General features: G+C 52.7%; 1 protein-coding gene across 1 annotated transcript in view; it reads left to right on the top strand.

The window, feature by feature from the left end:
• Nucleotides 1–19,023, top strand: part of FRMD7 (FERM domain containing 7) — a 26,452-nt gene extending 7,429 nt beyond the window's left edge. Inside the window, exons 4-18 of the mRNA XM_087748985.1 lie at nt 421–738; nt 2,552–3,752; nt 4,842–5,694; nt 5,983–6,209; nt 10,730–10,834; nt 11,217–11,259; nt 12,597–12,675; nt 13,386–13,483; nt 13,627–13,741; nt 13,953–14,100; nt 15,284–15,379; nt 15,651–15,814; nt 16,044–16,112; nt 16,219–16,294; nt 16,481–19,023. Coding sequence (XP_087605111.1) covers nt 6,153–6,209; nt 10,730–10,834; nt 11,217–11,259; nt 12,597–12,675; nt 13,386–13,483; nt 13,627–13,741; nt 13,953–14,100; nt 15,284–15,379; nt 15,651–15,814; nt 16,044–16,112; nt 16,219–16,294; nt 16,481–17,521 — 2,091 coding nt within the window. The 5' untranslated portion in view covers nt 421–738; nt 2,552–3,752; nt 4,842–5,694; nt 5,983–6,152 and the 3' untranslated portion in view covers nt 17,522–19,023. The remainder of the gene's footprint in view (nt 1–420; nt 739–2,551; nt 3,753–4,841; nt 5,695–5,982; nt 6,210–10,729; nt 10,835–11,216; nt 11,260–12,596; nt 12,676–13,385; nt 13,484–13,626; nt 13,742–13,952; nt 14,101–15,283; nt 15,380–15,650; nt 15,815–16,043; nt 16,113–16,218; nt 16,295–16,480) is intronic.

Here is a 19,023-nt window from a genome sequence, read left to right as displayed (position 1 = left end):
TGCTTTTAGCTTGTTGGCGTGGGGATGTGCAAGTGGACCTGGAACAGTTCATGCTTGAAACAAATTGAAGACAGCATATGTGCAAGTCCTGTGCTTTGTACTACTACGCAGATGTAGTGAGGTGCATCTCCCTAGCTAGGAATGGGAGAATGCTAAGAGATGCCCGAGTCTTTGGAGGCATCAGCGCTCCTTTGACTCAGTACAGTCATGAGGCTTTTTTTTTCTGTATAAATTGCTTTCTTGTGTCTTTGAAGTGATTTGTTTGAATTAAACATCACTCAGTGCTTTTTATATAGGCGTGCCAACAACAGAGCGCAACTGGCATATTAAAAATGAGATAATGCGTTCTGGATAATACCAGAGTCGGGCTATTATTTAGTTTCTTGTATAGCTTGTGCTGTCATTTGCATTTGCTTACAGCAAACTGCCTTCTTCGGTGCCTGGTAATAGTTTTCACCTAGCATATAAAATCTGAAAAAGGAAGAAAAGTCAACAATAGCCATATTGCCGCACGACAGGGTGTGTTAGTGCTGCGCTGAGCTGCTCGGCCCTGCAAACCCCGTTTGTCACCTGTGTCTGGCGTTGGGCACAGCCACCACGGGAGGGAAGCAAAGCTCGGCTTCGTCCCGGCAATCGGCCTCAGAGCCCTGGCCCTGGCAACCAAACCCGGTCCTGCGCAGGCTGCGAACAGAAGAGAAATGGAAATATAAATTTATTTCAGGACTTTGGTAGCGTGGTGTGAGTATATCTTAATAGGACTTCTAAGAAAGTTTTGCACTTACAGTTGATTTGTGTATCATGTGTCTGGAATTGCAATCGTATTTGGAATCTTTCGTGCATAATCGAGGTTATTTATGATTTCCTACTCTTATTACAGGTAGGTAAAAAGAGCCATTTACCTCAGCTGCTGAAACTGAAATAAAAATATAATCACAAGAATAAAATTTGATATGATTCTGCTTTCTTGAGCATCAGAAACTGTTACTTAAAAAAAAAAAAAAAGGCAGGGGGATTAGGGCGATTGACTTTTAATTTGGCTTAGTGCTTAAACCTATTTCTTTTTTTATTATTGCAACCGGGTCTAGCAGCTGAAAGAGCACCATGCTTCTCGCCACGTCAGGGTCACGCTCTGCTCCCGCACGCGTGCCTGCGCGTGGTACTGAACTCCTCGGGTCTGCTGGTTTTGCTGGGCTGCCTGCCTGCAGGAGAGCTGCCTGCACAGCAGCCAGACGGCTCCCAAAACCCCTGTCCCTGTTTATCTTGTAATCCTTACCAGCTGAACACCGACGCAAATAATTTGTATAGCTAGCGTGTAATCGTGTCATCACCTGCACTGGAACGACCGCCCCATGTCAGACTGTCAGAAGGTGCAATTCTTCTTTAAGCGTGTCTTAATTTCCAGTCTAACGCTAGGGGTGTGCACCTTCACTTCTCCTGTCAGTGTTCACGCACAGAAGCTGCTCCCCTCCTGCCAGTCTCATTCGGTTTTGCAGACAAGTTATTAATGCTGCTGAACACGAGGGTGTCTGCGGAGCTGCTTTCAGCGAATAATATTTGTGATGTTGCATTGCCGTAAATGCAGCTCTCGGTGGGCATGTTAGCGAGATGAGGAGGCACCACGGTAGGATGTTCTTGGTAGGACTGGGGCAAACTGGAGAAAAAACGATGCTGTGTAATGTCACCTGCTGGTATCAAAACAAAGTGCTGGTCAGAGAGGCCTGATTCCGCACTTCGAAGCCAATGGGCAAAACCCACCGAAACCACAAAATTAAAAATGCAATCATTTTCATTTTCACAGCAATTACTTATGAGTAATAAGTTACAGCACAGTGATGTCAGACTGTTTAGCTGATGTTTGGCAAGCAAAATTTGATGGAAATGCAAATGTATCATTGTTTATTATACTCAATGAATAGAATGGTTCTGGGGCAGAAGTTTTTAGAAGGGCAGGACTTGGCAAGTCAACTGTAACTGTTGAGATATGCTCAAGATATGATATGACTTGTGAAGTGAATGAAAAATGATAGTCACTGTTAAAGGTTTAAAGGCAGGACCAAGTGTGCCTGGACCGTCCCCACCAGACTGCTGTCTGAGACACCCCTGGCTTTTCCAGCCTGCTCCAGTATTTCCCCTACCTCACAGTTTAAGGGTCTTTCCTAGGACCTAACTCAGATCTTTCCTGCAATGTCCAGCAATTGCTTTGTTTTCCCTGTAGCTTGGGAGCACAGCCGATCTGTCCTCCTGGAATGGTCCTGCATGTATCGGGAGACCTTTGTTGTTCCCTCTTTCTTCTCTTTTTAAGCCAAACAAACTTAGTTCTTTCAGGCATTGTTTTTTGAAAATGCCTTTTTGGGGGGGATATTTTATAAAGAAATTTAAAGCAACTAATACCTAAGCCAGGACCACAGCTGAGAATGAAACAATTCCCTTTGGTGTGGCAGCAGGAATGTTGTAGGTACCCTATTCTGGAAAGAAATTTTGCTCTTTTGCGGTATTGGTGCTGTGCCTTAGATTTATTAACCAGCTGACGATATTCCTCTTGTGTGCCTAGTGTGGTTCAGAAGGACTTTGGCTGTGCCTGAGCCTGCTCCCAGCGGTGGCGGGCAAGCAGCCGTGTTGCTCGCTGGCCCTGCGGTCGGGAGGGCTACGGCTGGGTGAGAAGTGAATGTGGATGTTCTCCCAGCAGCTCCGGCTGAGGAAGAGGAGGTGTAATGTAAGTGTTTGAAAGGCCACCACAGACCAAAGTCCACCTAGGTGAGTCCCTGCCTCCAGCAGCTGCCAACAGCAAATGCTCTGAGTGTGAAAAACAGGATGAGTGTTTCTCCTTCTCAGCAATGAGCCGGGTACGGGTTCTTGTCTTGGTGTTTAAAATCCCCTGGCAGATCTCTATTCCATGGCTTTATCTAGCCGTCATCTTCCCCTTTCCTCTAAACCGAATTTGAAGATAAGCACGCCAAAGCAGATGGTACGGCAGCACTAGAGCTGGGACTGCCGTGATGCAGGCGGAGCAGCGTGCGCTCCCTTGGTGGCCAGGCACTTCTGCTCTGCCGGGAGCCTGCCCTCGCAGCCGCGGGTACTCATGCGCGTTATGCATCTTCTCTGCCAGAGTTTGCTCTCTCAGAGCCTGCTCCTCTCCCAGGAGTGACTCGGGGAGGGACTGGGGAGGTTTGGGGCATTGTCTTGCCCATCTCCAGGGCACAAAGCGAGCCCTTTTGGAGGAAGACTGCTGAACTCTCTTGCTGCCCAGTGCCGGTGGCTCACTGTTTCGGTGTCGGTGGCTCACCATTTCGGGAGGTTCTGTAACCGCAGTGACTCAGCTCTCCGTCAGATGCCCTGCAGGCTGTCCCCGCTTCCAGGGCCAATGGGGGAGCAAACGAGCAAACTGTAAAAGACTGGTGTGAAAATTCACCTTGCAAAACGGGCAATGGGCTTTGGGAGGAAGGAGACTTCTTGTTTCTTGCTCTGCTCGGTCCATCCTGGCAAACACTGGGGTGTTTGAGAGGCTGAAGAAGACCCTGATTCAAGGCAATACCATCCAGCCTAATATGGGATCGGATGCACTCAGTGGACTGAAGTCCTGCCTAGGAGAGCTGGTGCGATGCAGGATGATGGTAGCAGGGTTCAGAGTATTAAAAACCAAGGGCCGAGCTGTCTGAGCAAACAGCCCTGAAGCGGTACTCACTCCGACATGCTGCTGCTCAGACCCTGCTGTGCTCCGGTGCTGCTGCTCGGGATCCCCTCCCTGCCTGCTGGTACGGCTGTGCTCGCCCTTCACCTTTTCCGTGCTTTCCCGCACCATTTCCACATTATTTCCTGCCCTGGTGGATAAGGAGGACATATGTGCCTGGCTGGAGGTCAGCACCGACTCAGGCCAGGAGCCAGGGTTGCTCCTCCTGGGCCACTGGTGCTCCCCATGTGTCCTGCTCTGGCCGGCCCCAAAGTCACCTCCAGAAGGAAGGAGATGGGTGGGGGTAAAATGGGTCTCTTGTCTGCGGAGGCAGTGGATCTCCTCTGCTCTCAGCAACAATCCCTATGTCCCAGGTCACATCCCTTCTGGTCGTCCCTTACTCTCCTACTCCGAAAAAGTCCTCATTTACCTTTTTTGCCTCTGCTGACTCCACACTGTCTGCATGAATGCCTCTATAGGGTGGCTAGAGGCCCTGATAAACCCAGCGCAGTCCCCTTCCTTCATGCCATGGTAGTGAGAAAAACTCTTTTCTTCCACCCACAACCTGGCTGGCCGGTGCTCGGCTTCTAATAGGATCCATGGAGCCCAGGCTCGGTGACCCCAGCATGCCAGGAAAGCCTGTAGCAGGGAGGTCTGGCTTCTTCTGGGGTTTGGGGGCTCCTCCATCATACTCCTGTGCTGGTCCAGTGTTCCTTCCATGCTCCTAGTGCTGCCGTGGTGGAGGCAGGTGGCTTTTCAGGTGTGAAACGGGAACCAGGTTGTCTCAAAAGCTTGCCTGCGATGTGTGAGCTGCTCCCAGGAGTGCTGCTCTTCTCCTCAATGCCCATCAGTATTTGATGGCACGAACATTTAAAACTGCAGAGAGAGAGTGCCCTCAGCCCCCCCAGATGCTTTGTACATGACACCGCCCTTCTCCCGTGACACAAAGAGCTCAGACCCCGGGCCAAGGGCAGCACTGGAAATTTGGTCTCTGGACTCAGTGCAGCCAGCCCCTCCTGGCCACTGGCAGAAGATGAGCTCAGCTGCTTTGTGGAACAGATTCACACGGAAAAGCAGATTTGCCTTAACATCCATGCTTCTTTTTTGTCCCAGTCAGTAGAAGACTAATAAGTTTTTCTATAGCTAAAAAGCTCTATGTTTTTCCTCTCTGCAGCCCAGACGGCAAGCTAAGTGTGTACTCTGACAGGCTCTGTCCTGACATCCCCAGGAATATTTGGGAAGCACAAGAGGGACCACAGCAAATGGCTTGGAGTGACTCACAGTGGATGTTTCATTGGAAACTGGGAAGGAAGCAACAAGCAAAATCTCCGCAGCACTTAGCGTGGCTTTTTCGGTTTGCTGGGATGTGTTTCCATTGCTCTGGGTCCCACAGGCTTTTTCCAGCAACAGCAGCAATAACGATCCCCTATGACAGTCCAGCGCCTGCCTTTTGGCGCTACTTGGTGAATTTATTTCTGCAAGTGAGAGCTCCTGCCCAAACACTGCCTTCATCCAAATGCTCAGTGAGGGGGGTTCTGCCGGACAAGAGTGGGCAGAGAGTTCAGGCAGTTTATCACAGCCCCGCAGGAGCTGGGGCAGAGAAACAGCACGAGTGCGAGCCCCAGGCACCCACCACGCCGTGGGGAGGCTGCACCCAGCAGCCTGGGCTGAGCCCCAGGGGTTTCGAGGGCGGGCAGCTGGCTCTGGCACTCGGAGGATGAACTAGTGTGCGGGGACGTGGGCTTTTCAGGTGTGAAACGGGAACCAGGTTGTCTCAAAGGCTTGTGAGATTTCACTAAGCTGCCAAACCAGGGTGCAAGCCAGGAATTAGCAGCAGGTCCTCCTCTGCCTTCCTGGGAAGGACCCACCTGGTTTCAAATTCAGTTGGAAACATTTCCCAGTCTCCGGCAAAGTACATCAGCCCGCTGGCCACGTCTGCACACATCTGCTCAGCAGACAGGACCTTATCTGCCCATCTCACGGAGCAAGTGTGAGACTCACCTCACCTTAACCAGACCAGAGAAAAGGTGACGCTCGCTGCTTGGTGACTTTGGCAGGAGAGCCACTGGGCTCTTCTTCCCTGACCCCGCGGTGTGAAGGGTGGGCTCGCTTTGCCCTCGCATTGCTCACCACCAGCTGTAAGAGCTCAGTGTTTGTCTCAGCCCTATTAGTGCCACTCTTGTAGAGCTGCTGCACAGCCTTTCCCCTATTAATACACCCATAATTCACAGGGGGAAAATATCCTTTAACGCAGTGGTGGTATTTAAACCAGGGGAGGTATCAGTATTTTTTTTTTTTTTTACACTTGTTTTTAGGCATTCTGTTCCTTTGCTCCAGCCTCCGCTCCACGTCTGTGACTGCAGCCTTCTCCATCCAGCTGAGAGGGAAATTATGTGTGCACAAGGAGTCAGGGCTCCCTTCCCGGCACGCCGCTCACATCGCTAGGACCCCCGCGCCTGCCGCACGCCCAGCCGCGTGCTCGAGGATGCTGCACCTGAAAGTCCAGTTTCTGGATGACTCCCAGAAGATCTTTGTAGTTGATGTAAGTGGGTATTGTATTCTTACTGGGTTTTTGTGCTAGTTAATGAAGTTGTTGCTGCTCGGAAGGATTGCATGGTCTCTGATAGCTTCTGGTTTTCAGCTTTAAAAAACAACAACAACAAAAAACAAAGGAAAAAAAAAACAAAAAAAGGTTGTAGCGCTGATTGCTAAGTGTCTTTCAGCACCAACACACTCCTGCTCTCCCCTCTTATTGGCATTATTTATAAAGAAGGAGGAATGGCTTTTACTTATTTGGTCTCATCTTTTGGAAATCAGGTAATATGAAGTGATGTTTTTGACAAGTATCACGTTCGCCTCTTATTTGTCTGGCTGCCGGTATAAGCATTCAACAAGGAAGAAAAATCTGGTAACAGAATAAAAATAGCATATTTAACCAAATTACCCCTGGTGAGAAATATCTGCATGCATCTCTTCCTGGGCATTCAGCTGAAAAAGAAAACCATGCGGTTTTGTGAATAGCTGAGGACTAAAACTCACTGTATCTTATTTTCTGTGTGACAGTGTCCCACAACACACTGTCATTAGTAATTCACATTTAATAAATGCTAGCTCTGAGATGATAGGTTTTAAATGTTAAGTGTTGGTATCTATGGTGTTAGATTTTTATATATATATATATATATATATATATATGTATATAGATGACTGAAACTAGATATATCTTGCCTCTGTGTTAGAAACATATCTTTTTACAAGCGTGATTGATTGAGCATTTGTTGTTGGTTAAGATTTGATAGTCACAGTAGCTAATTGAAGTAGCTAATTCAAGTAGAGCTGTTCTAGCACTTACCTGCATCTCCTATGGGACCAGAGTGTTTAATATAAAACTGTTTTTTTCAAGTTCTATTACCTTTCTTAGACTGTCCCGTCCCCTGGTTTTATAGCATAGCCTGAGAACTGCTCGGTCTCGGACGCACTACTCCTCTGTTTCTTTGCGATAGCATTTTGCACAAAAGAGGATTGTAAGGCAGTTCCATCCCTTGGCACAGTATGGGAGTTGTTTGATTTAGTTTAGTTAATGTATACTAGACCTGGAGTCAGCTTAAAAATGAGACTAGTCGTTTTAAAATGCCTTTTTTTTTTTTTTCTTCCAAATTGATTAGATCAGGGCATAGCAAGAGACAGTTTAAAACATGCTGCTGGTACAATGTTGCTGCATTTTTTTTCCAGCTCTGCTTTCTTTTTTGCCCAAAACCCTCACAGCACTATAGCTCTGCACGACATGTTATTGCAGCAAATAGCTTCCATTAGAGCAACTCCTGGTCATTTCCTTTTTTAGCATGGAATGGTATTGGAAACCCCTTTTAGGCATTTCATGCATTTGATGCTGTACGGGTACGATAAATGAGTAGTTGAATTAGTGACTTCTTCATTATAAAAGGATTGCTTTGGGCTAAGTTTTGAGCAGATATTTCAAGCAGCTCTTCCTAAACCCCTCCTGACCTTGGAAAGCTCTTTTGAATGTGCGGTACTTCAGTATAATGGGAGGGAAAAGGACAAAAAAGAGAAAACACGGCAGGCCTGATTCCCCCTCCGCCTCGTGCTCGGTGTATGAACCTGTACCTGCCTCGCGTGGGTACCACAGCTGCCGGCACGTGCAGTCTCATTTCCAGTCCAGCTTTGCACGGGAACAAGTTCCTTTCCCGGTGCTGGCCCGGGAAGGCTTCTGCCTCCATCTGCATCCTCACAGACAGCCGGGACCTGGCACCCTCTCCACGGCTGCTGAGCTCCCAGGATTTCCTTCAGCTGGGCACTGGAGGTGGTTCCCGGGATGGCACCGACAAGCTGGCTCTGAGCCTCCAGGGCAGGGGAAGGCGGGGGGGGGGGGGGGGGCCTGGCACATCTCCAGCTGTCCCCTGTTGTGCCCTCCCTGCTGAACGCCCCAGGGCTGAGCCTTGATGTGGATGGGATCTTGCTGGGATGCTGCCAGCCATGCCAGCGAGCCCTGTGCCTTGCGCTGGGAGGGCAGTAGGATCTGCTGCCCCAGTGCCCGGGCAGAGGGACAGTCACAGGTCAGCCTTTAATGGGTTTCTTGCACTGAGAGGAGCTATTGCAAAGCTCCCTCCCTTTTTCCTTCCCCTTCTGGATACCTAGAGCTGTGACCTGGCATGTGCTCTTGCCCATAAAGTCACTCCTCTTCTCCCTGGAAAGGGTTTAAACAAAGCAGCCCTGAGCCTGGGCAGCCTCGGGAGCCCTCCCAGAGCATCACAGAAAGGGGGAACCACTTTGCAGCTTCGGCAGACAAAGCCTGGGCATCTCTGCTAGTGGAATTTGCTACAGGGCAAGATTCAATGGGAAGGAAAAAAAGAAAGAAAAGGCAAACCAAACAAGCCCAGACAAACGAATTGCTGGGGCTGAGTGAAGGACAAAGTCTCCTGTGGTCTCGTGTCCCTTATGATGAGTGGGAATTCATTGACAGGAGATGTGCAGAGCTGGCTGTACATGCACTGGTCCAGCGAGGGCATGGGGAGCGTCGAGGCTGGTGGCTTTTGATGCATGGCATTGCATGCCAGCTACGGCCATGCAGAAGACACCACCCAGGGGACATCTCCTGAGGTGGTGGGGGAAGATCTCACCAAATCCCATGAGCTGTTGCTCCCCACTAAATCGCAGATCTGGGTGCAGCAGCCCGTGCTACCGGGAACGCTGCAGAAATGTGGCTTTGCCATTGGAGCGCGAGTGCTGCCAGGGTGTCCTTTGGGGATGGGTGTGCACGTCCCCGTGGGTCACACATGTTGCTGTCTTCCTCTGGATGTGCCTCTTGCTTTCTTAGACTGCTTACAGTCCCAGCTGCTTCCACCATGGAGAGGAGGGACGAGCGCAGCCTCTCCTTTCCACCACACAGGGGTTTGTGCCTGTGGGTGATACCTGGCCCTGCCATGTCATTGAAGGCACATTTTGGGTTGGATGTGGGGTGCCCAGCCCCACATGTCACGCTCCTGCCTCACACTACGCTCCTCCGGCACGGCCCCCTGCTCTTGCCTGATTCTGTCCTGAGCACAACCGTACCCCGGTGCTCGCAGCAGCACGGGATGGGGCCTTGGCACCCCACAAACCCAGGATGGGGCACCTGCAAGCACAACTCGGCAAGAGGAAAGCCTCTGCTTTTAAACCATCCCCTGCATCACCAGGCTCCGTCTCCCCCGTGAGCAGGTTTTCCTTGGGATAGAGCTGCTCGTCTCCACTGCCCTGGGCGGCGCTGGGCTTGGAGGAGAGCGGGTTGCTCCCAGCAGACACGTGGTGGGTAATAACCTGGTAAGAAATGCTTGTCTTTCCTGGCTGCCTGACAAAGGCCAGGCCTTTCATGCTAGAAAATTCTAGCTTGGAAATAAACATTTATAATTGTTTTAATTACCCTTGTGATCTAGTAATTTTGAGGAGAACCGGGAGTACTGCAGAGCGAATGCTGTTATTACCCTATCACTTTTCAGCAGCCTTTGAGCACGGAGCCAGCAATTTCATCCCAGGAGAAGCTGTGAAAGGTGGTTATTAGTGTGCATCACCGCCAGCAGCCGGGGTCCCTCCCGTCCCTGCCGGGAGCAGCCGCTGGCACGGGGAACTGCAGCCTGCCTTCACCTCCATCACCCAGAATCCCGTAATTTAGCAGCTGTCTAACCCAGCCTCTCTGCTCCGGCTTGCTTTTGCACTAACCCATGGTCATTTTTGGTCTGCTTTTCACAAGTTGATAAAGGAATAGCAGGGTTTTTTGCTGGGGTGGGTCACCGCCAGGTTCATTTCTAGTGCTTTCTGGAGCATTTTCTGAAGTCAGGGGCCTCCCAGGTTGTTCCCCAGCTGTGTCACACAGCACGGCAACAAGTCAAGCAAAACACCCTCTGAGTGTTTCTGTTTACTGGGAATAACTACAGCCTGGCCTACCTTATCAGCACGTAGTGCCACTTAATTAATATTGCTAAAGTGCACGGATGACCCAGGGCCCAAGGCGCAGGATCTCCACAGGGTCCTGTTGCTGTTAATTACCATTAACCATAATAGTAGCTCGTCCCTGGCAATCCAGTCGCAGGCTGTTATGGCACGCAGGCTCGCTGCGCAGGTTGGAGGTGTGCTCCCGTTTGCTCTTAATTGAGCACGTTTGCCACAGCCGCCCCTGACTCGGGTGGATGCTCGTCCCAGGGATCGCTCACTGGTTTGCCAGGGATAGAGCAGCCCGGGCAGCAACGGTTGCCAAAGGTGAGTCAAAAGCAAGGTTTCTCTCCTCTTCTTTCCTTTCTGGTTTACATTCCTTAATAAAGGAGAGAAGTGATGAGAAGGAATCTGATTTCCAAGAGCAGAAGCAAGGGGCACGCAGCATGCTGTTGTCCTGTCCCACATGCTGAAGCCAACAGCATTTATCAAGTAAGGTTTTGCTGCAGGAAAAATCCCACAGCTCCTCTCGGGGTGAAGGCAGGGAGCTAAGACTTCTTCCCCATCTCAGTGAAATCCCATCACTGCTGCTGTCAGCGTTGCCTAACCTGCTGCTTCCGTGGTGTGTTTGTTTGCTAGCAAAAATCCTGCGGAAAAGGGCTGTTCAACCTCACCTGCAGCCACCTCAACCTTGTGGAGAAGGAGTACTTTGGGCTGGAGTTTCGCAGCCAGGCTGGGAACCACGTGAGTGCGGCTCGCGGCGTGGGGCCCCGGTGCTGCACCGTGCCGCATCCTCGCAGCAGCCGCCCGCATGGCTGGGGGCTTGCTAGCACCTCCCTGAAATAGCAGATAGAAAATTTCAGTGGAAACTTTTGCCATGGTGCCAAAAACCCCTTGAAAATGGAAGTTACAAGGGGAGCCACAAGCCAGTTGGCAAAGCCCTGGTGATGGCCACGGCCCATGGGGTTTATCCGTAGCGATGCGTGCCAGGCTGCCCAGCGGGACAGCTTGCCGCAGCAGCCGAGCTGGCCAACATTTTTGTGTTGCATTCTAGCATGATGCTGCTGCTTTCATTCCCTGTCTCTTGTGCCGTTTATTCACCCAGTTCTTCATTGACTTATTTCAGGTCTGGTTGGAACCACTAAAACCTATAACAAAGCAAGTCAAAAGTAAGTATTTCAAGAATAAAATTCTTCTAAATCACTGCCAGTGGCAGAATAGTGCGGACACATTTGTGCAGTGTTATTGCTGGGGGGACAGGAGCTCTGGTTTCCAGCATTTACCTGAGCTCATTTTATAGTGTGAGGCTGGGCAGGATTGTTTGCAAAGACACCATAGCCCGGATAAAATCCTGTAGAAATGCCGCTGCCTTTGCAATCTGGTATCTGCACCATTTTAGGCTTGAGCTGTTAATAACCTGACAGCTTGGCGGAGGAGCAGGGGCGGCTGCGTGTGCGCGCATTGCTGTGCTGGCAGAGCGGCAGGCATCGCTCCCTGCATGCCCTCCTTTCCCCTTTGCAGCTCTCGGCAGCCCAGCGCCTGCGCGGCGCAAGCCCTGCATGAAGCAGGGTTAGCCGTGTGCCTCGCAGGCTCCCCCGCTCCGCTCCAGCCCCCGGCCTCCCCGTGCCGCCGCACAGAGATGCTGCGGAGCCTGACCTGAATTCAGCCTGCCATAGCCAGAACCAATGTTAACACAGTGCCCCTTCCAGCCTATGCCTGTTTCCACCCCCGCAATGAACCAAATGATATTTTCCCCAAATACGTGATGACCAAGAGGTGGTTAAGAGCACAAAGCCACGACCCCAGCATTTGCCATGGGGAGGCTGCAGTAAAGTGTTTGCATGAATTTCCCTGCAAGGGGAAAGCCCAATAAAGAGCCTTCCCTTTCTGGGTGCACCAGAAGCGGGATTATTTCAAGCACCAATTTCTTTTTCCATGTCCTTTCTGGCCTGCTCTGGCAGGACCCTGTCCCTCCAGGAGCCCTGGAGCTGTTCCATGGTGTCCTGGGACAGTCGGTGCCTACAAAATTGCCTGCCTCCCTCCCTCCATGCTCTTTGCCTTGGGCTTGGCTGCTTGCTCTCACTCATCCCACAAAAAAGCTTTGCCCGAACAGCATCCTACGGAGCTGTTACATCCAAAGTGCTTGGAGGACTGCATTTAATGTACAGCCCCACTGATGGCCACACTCCAGACAAGCACCCACGCCACCACTCCATGGAAACCCCCTCCTGGCAGGGGTCTTTGCAATTTAAAGAATTGCTGGGTCATTTTCTCTTTAGTATTATTGAGGCGTCCAACTCCCTGTTCGCTTCCACTGGTAATGCTGGGGGTCTGGGCAGGCTGGTCCTTGGGGGCAGGCTGGAGTCCCTCACGCTCAGGGCTCCCAGCCCTGCTTTGGAAGGGCCCAGAGTAATTTACTCTGTAAGGAGACAGCATGTGTGAAGAGAGTTGTAAATGTTCTCAAGAGATATGTAAAAGAAAACTTATGAAGATGTTGTGTTTTAAGATCCTAAGGAGGTTCTTTTCAAATTTATGGTGAAATTTTTCCCAGTGGACCCCGGCCATCTGAGAGAAGAGCTGACCAGGTACGGTACTTGTTCTATTACTTTCTTACCACATAGTCCTATATTTTTGCAATTGCGAATCATGCATTTAATTCCTTATCTTCATCCACCCGAACCTGTCTGTGGGCAGCGGTTATCCTAAGAATTGACAGAGTTCTGTACTTTGCAAAACAAAAACTGAGAAAGTATCTTTTCTTGATCCTCTGTTTTTAAACAAAATCCACTTGAAGGATCCACCGTCTTAAGAGGCTGAAATTTGTTTAGTGCCAAATGCTTTAGCAGTTGGGCACCAAGTCTGACTTTGCTCTGTCTAGCTCCTGCCTCAAGCTGTGTTCTGAACGAAGAACTTCTTTAATTTTATTTTTAAAACTGACATTGTTAGCTCTTACGTTTTAGAGCAGGCATTGTGAACAGGAACTAAACGAACAAAACTAAGACAGTGCTTCTGCAGAACATTAGCCCTGAGAGATGCAAAAGCCCTCCAAAGCATAAAGGGGTGTTAACTCTGAGACCTACTAATGGGCATTTCAACGGCAGGGGCATACTGGTCATGCAGGGGCTCCATGCTCCCCCCGCAGACCTGTGTCCCTTGGGTTGAAACACGGGCGAGTGCAGGGAGAGGCATGGGGCAGACAGCCCCTCCGCAGCAGAGCCCTCGGGGCTCAGCCCAGCGCCAGGCTCTCTGCTGAGCCCGGCCCTGCCTCAGGGTGTGCTCCTGTCCTCCTCCACAGGTACCTCTTCACCCTCCAGATCAAGAAGGACCTGGCACTGGGGCAGCTGCCCTGCAGTGACAAGAGCGCGGCACTGCTCGTCTCCCACCTGCTGCAGTGTAAGGGCAGGCGAGTGCCTGCAGGGACAGTGCCCCTTCCCTGGGGATGGGGTCCAAGGGGGCTTTGCTTTGGCTGTGCAGCCTGGGGTTCCCTCTGCGGTGACCCCTGCAGCCTAACCCTGCTCTCTCTATGTCCCCCGCAGCTGAGCTGGGTGACTTCCACGAGGAGACGGACCAGCAGCACCTGGCAACCCACAGGTACCTGCCCAACCAGGAGTACCTGGACAACAAGATCATGCACTACCACCGGAGACACAGGTAAGGGCTGCTCTGCACCACAGCTGCCCACCCAAAGCACGCGATGGGCGCCTGCCGGCAGGGCTGCTCCCATCAGCAGGCAGGGCTGGGGGGGGGGGGGGGGTGTGTGTGTGCGATGCCAGCACGTGCACATCCAAAATGGTATTTTTTCAGCCCATTTCAGCGGCTGCCTTCACACTCTTGTTGCTTCTCGGTGTGTTTGTGTCTCCAGTGGGAAGACGCCAGCCGAGTCGGACGTTCAGCTGCTGGATGTGGCCAGGAAGCTGGAGATGTACGGGATTCGCCTGCACCCTGCCAGCGATGGCGAGGGGACACAGATCAACCTGGCCGTGACGCACATGGGGGTGCTGGTCCTGCGGGTGAGCCCAGGGCTTGGGGTGGGCTGCCAGCACCCAGGTGGGGTGGCCTTTCCCCAAAGACATCACCTCTGGTTGGGGGGGACCCTTCTCTTCCCCACTGTGTGCTCCAGACCTTCCCAAATCCTACAAAAGGGAGCACGCCCCAGGAGACCTTGGGCGCAGAGGTGATGCCCGAGGGCATCGCTGTGGGGCTTGGCCCCTCCATCGCCATCAGCACCAGCTGCTCACCGCTGTGCCTGCCCCAGCTCTGTTGGCCCTTGTCACAGCGAGCGTGGCCATGTAAGCACCACAGGTTACACGGCTGCATCACATATGTTCACCGTATAATCTTCCAGCGAAAATAGCCACCTCACGTCTGTGAAATTACATAACGCTGTAATCACGGCGTAGCTGCAGAATAAATACAGACTGCCTCGCAGCCGGCGTGAAGCAGTGCTTGCCTCCCACACTGGCTAATTTCAACCTGGGAACATCTTGCCAGAGCAGAAAAAAAAAAAATCCTAACTGTGGGTCTTCTGTTCATAATTAGCACTGCCAGACCTGGTTATTTATTCAGAGCCATAAACACCCCTCATGCATGATTAGAGCATCTGTGAGCCCATTAAAATCTGGGCTCTCCCAGAAAGCTGAGAGGGTCTCCGTGCCACAGCATGGAGTAACGCAGTTTTACCTGGTCCTGCTGTGACACCAGTGTTGTGTGGCTGCGTCTAAATTGATGCATAATGATAATGAGAGGCAAGGTACGCTTGCAGACTGCTTAAGCTGGGTCTAAAGGCATCAGAGTGAGCTGAGCTCTGTCACACTTCCCTGCAAAGGAGAGGAAGGTCTTATTTATTTTGGGGGGCCTGATGTTGCATTAACTCACCTGGCTCGTGAGCTGGGATGGATGGGATGCTCTCTGCCTTCCTCTAACCTCTGTGAGGTTTGTCTTGGGATCCTAGCATTTTACAAATAGCTTCAGTGGGCAGAGTTAAACCCTGAATCTCAATTCCCATTTTTGGGACCAATTGATGGAGGGGAGGGTCAATGACCAAATCCTGGCACCCCTTCCTCAGACCCCCGCAGCAGTGAGCGCTGCGTCGGGGTCTCATGCAGTGTCCTGCAAGCTCAGGGCTTGGCCCATCGTACTTCTGCAATTCTGACTTGCCCCATCCTGCTTTAACTGCTGTGTCTGTCCTCATAGGGCAATACAAAGATCAACACATTCAACTGGTCCAAAATTCGCAAACTGAGTTTCAAGAGGAAGCATTTTCTCATCAAGCTCCATGCAAACATCTCTGTAAGTACTGTGTTGCAGGCAGCTGTGGACCGAGGATCAGCCATGCTAAGTCCCCGATTTTGAATAAAATCCATTGCTGTTGCTCATGGGTGATTCTCCTTCCCCTGGCCCCAATCGTGGCATGTGCCACCCCCGCTGGGTGATGCTGCGCTGCCCAGAGCCGATGGCAGCCCAGGTCCTTTTGCGGGGGGGGGAGTGGGGGTCAGAAGGGCAAACGGCAGAGCCTGGCCCTGCGCCCCTGATGCTGGCTCGCTTGTCTCTGGCTGCGCAGGCACTGTGCAAGGACACGCTGGAGTTCACCATGGCGAGCCGGGACACCTGCAAGGCTTTCTGGAAGACGTGTGTGGAGTACCATGCCTTCTTCAGGCTGTCTGAAGAGCCCAAGTCAAAGCCCAAAGCCCTTCTGTGCAGCAAGGGCTCCAGTTTCCGCTACAGGTAAAGTTCCAGGGGAAAACCAAACTGGTGGGGCCGGGAAGGGTGTGGGGATGGCTCTGAGCCCTTTATGCTGGCCCTGGCTGGATGCGAGGGGACGATGCCCGACAGCTGCTTTCCTTGGAGATACTGCTGCCTCAGTCCTGCTGCATCCTGTCGCCTCCTCTGGGATGCGGGGATGCCCAGGGCCGAGGCTGATGGTGCTGCTCATGCCTTTTCCCCCTTGCTGCAGTGGGAGGACGCAGAGGCAGCTCCTGGAGCATGGGAGGAAGGCAAAGATGAAGAGCCTGCCCTTTGAGAGGTACTGGGGTACTGGGGGGCATGGAGGGGTGCAGTGCCTTGGAGGGGGGGTGATGGGTGATGGGACCCTCCTGGCCATGCACCCACCCATGCTCTTGGCCTTGCAGGAAGCACTACACATCCCGCTACGATGAGAGGCAGTGCCGCTCCTCGCCAGACCTCCTGACGGACGTCTCCAAGCAGGTATGTCCTCGTGGCATCGGTGATAGCTAGTGCCGTGCCCAGGGGGTCTTGGCATTGCAGCCCCAGCTGGCGGAGCTCAGCTGGAGGCCAAGCCAGACCCTCAGCTCTGGGGCTCACTGGCAGCCCTGCTCTGCCCCCTGCCCCGCCGGGGCTCTGGGCACCCACCCACCCTCTGCCTCTGCTCAGGTGGAGGAGCTGCGCCTGGCCTACGGCAGCCGGGGCGCCTACCATGCCAATGGGGTGCATGCCTCCGAGCCCATGCTGGACAGCCAGCGCCGGAGCTCCGCCGTGGAGGTGACGTTTGCCGCCGAGCTGGAGCGCTCCAAGCCTGAAGCAACCCCCCCCTTCCTATCCCACTCCAAAAGCTCATCCGCCTTCCCCCTGCTCTACACCGAGCTGGAGCTGGAGCGGGCGTGGGAGCCCGCCGACCTCTTCAGCGGCAGGAACCCCTTGACATCCTTTCGGCCCCACCACCAGTTCACCGGGAACAGTAAAAGCACCTCGGTGGGCAACATGCGGGAGGTGAGCACCCGGCAGCTGGTGTACACGGACGTGCCGTGCCCCCCACCTATGGCCACCCCAGCCCCACAGGTCCTCTTCTACTTGGACAGGCCCCCACAGCCCCCCTGCCATGCCCCGGCACCTGGCGAGGACACAGCAGGAACAGGCGGTGGATGTGGCCCCATGACAGCAAAACCCCCCAGGCAGAGCCCAAGTGGGACCCGGGCTGGGGATTTTCATTGTGAGGCTGCGTTTATGGCAGCAGATGTGAGCGTGGCCCCAACAGGGGAGAGCAGGTCCCTGGCTTGCTCCTTTGATTATGGCCTCCAAGAGCAGCCTCCCAAGCGGTCTTGGAGCCAGTCAGACATGAAAACCATCCGATTCCCCTACGGCTCTGAGTTCAGGCCCCTGGGGCCGTGCCCCGTGCTGAGCAGCCGGAAAGCAAGCATCTTTCGGCACGTGCCAGCCCAGCAAGGGCTGGTGCCAGGGCCGCGGCACTCTGCCGAGCGCTACGTGGGCAGCAGCACCGAGTCCAGCGATTCTGACTCTGACCTCCTGGCTGCCGACTACTGCTCCCTGTACGGCCGGGTGCTGCGGTCATCCATGGCCCGGGTGCGGCTGTCCTCCGGCAGCCTCCAGCTGGATGAAGAGGATGAGGAGGTGTCCTTCGCCACCAGCACCGCTGAAGAGAGGACTTCCAGGGGGGCCTCCAGGTATTTCACCTAGGTGCCTGACACTGGCCGGAGGGAGCAGAGGCACTGACCCGGGGCCACAGAAGGGTGACACTTACAGGACTGCTCCCTGCTTGCGAAACATTGATGGGCTTGTGTTGTGTGAGTGCTTTTAGCTGTAGAGGATGTTAATGGACAACAGGGGAGAGTTCAGAAGTACCTATCCCCTGCACCACGCGTGGGAGCTGGAGTGTCTCTGCCACCACATGTGGCATCCTGCTCCAGGGAGAGGGGCCAGGGTTCTCCTAAAGCCCTGCAAAGACCTTGTGTCCTTCCCCACCAGGCGGCTGCTGGCCGTGCTTGGAGCTCAGCCACTGGAGTCTCCATCAGAGGGAGGGAGAAGAAGACAAGAGACAGCTCACAGAAGAGGTTGAACATCTGTTTGTCACAGCTGCAGGGACGGAAAGGGTGTTTGAGGCCCATATGGAGAGGAGCAGGATGGCCAGGGGAGGCTGCTCCAGGAGCTGACGCCCCGTGGACATAGCCAATGCCCCAGCACAGAGCCCATCTCCTCCACCCTGCCTCTCCTCCAGGGAGCCCCTGGCCCTTGAGGACACGGCTGCACGTGTGGCGTACTCCTCGCGACACCTGGAGCCACAGAGGAAGCAAACAGCTCTGTCTTCTCCCCAGCCACTTTACAGCACTATCCTTCCCCAAGAAATAGCCTGTTGGTGCTTGTAAATCATTTAGCAGCATCCAACAGCAAGCTCTGGGAAGCAGATTAATGAATGATATGGTAGAGCTCTGCTTTTCGTAGGTCCATTAGCTGTCATTTTCTAGCAGCAGCTCCACAGCCCCGGCACTTCAGTGCCCTGCTTAAATCTGGGGGATCGAGGCATGTAAGGGGGTCCTTTGCTCCCCCAAATCAGGCCTTAGTTAAGCAGCATGGGGAAAAAGATCTTAGGAGAGGAGAGGAACAAAACAGGCAGCTGGTGCTCACCCTTGGCATTCGGAAGCCTGCTGTAACCATGGTGCTTCCAAACTTTCCTGTTTGCTCCGTGTGTACGAGTGCAATGCTATTTTTACCAGTGCTGTTTCTAGCTATAAAGGAGCAGGAGATGGGATTGCTCACCACCCATGGGGCAGCAGGAGGCGGAATTCCCAATTTATCCATTGCTCCCTTGAAGGGAAAAGATACAAAGATACTTCTTGGAAGTACTTTTATTACAAAAACTTATTATTACCCTAAACCTACATGAAATCTACTCAGGAAATTGGAGAATTATGACAATTCTGTAAGATTTTAGGGGAGGATTGTGTTACTTCTCTGTAAGAACCCTGTAAGGTGTTGTAGGACGTGACTGTAAGGAGAGGGACTGCCCAGTCAATCCACAGTTGAGAAACTACTGCAACCTGCTAGAATGGATTTCAGAAACAAGGAAGCTGGGGCAAAGACAGAAAATAGGTTAAAATGTAAGAAGAACCGGGCTTATGGGTACTGCTCACCCTGCGTGTCGCTGTTCTTTGTTTTAGAAGCTGGACAATAAAAATCAATTG

Source organism: Nipponia nippon, unplaced genomic scaffold, assembly GCF_047370975.1.
Source record: "Nipponia nippon isolate SJK-2023a ecotype South Korea unplaced genomic scaffold, ASM4737097v1 scaffold_12, whole genome shotgun sequence".
NCBI lineage: Eukaryota > Metazoa > Chordata > Aves > Pelecaniformes > Threskiornithidae > Nipponia > Nipponia nippon.
This window is presented reverse-complemented; position numbering and strand designations above follow the sequence as displayed.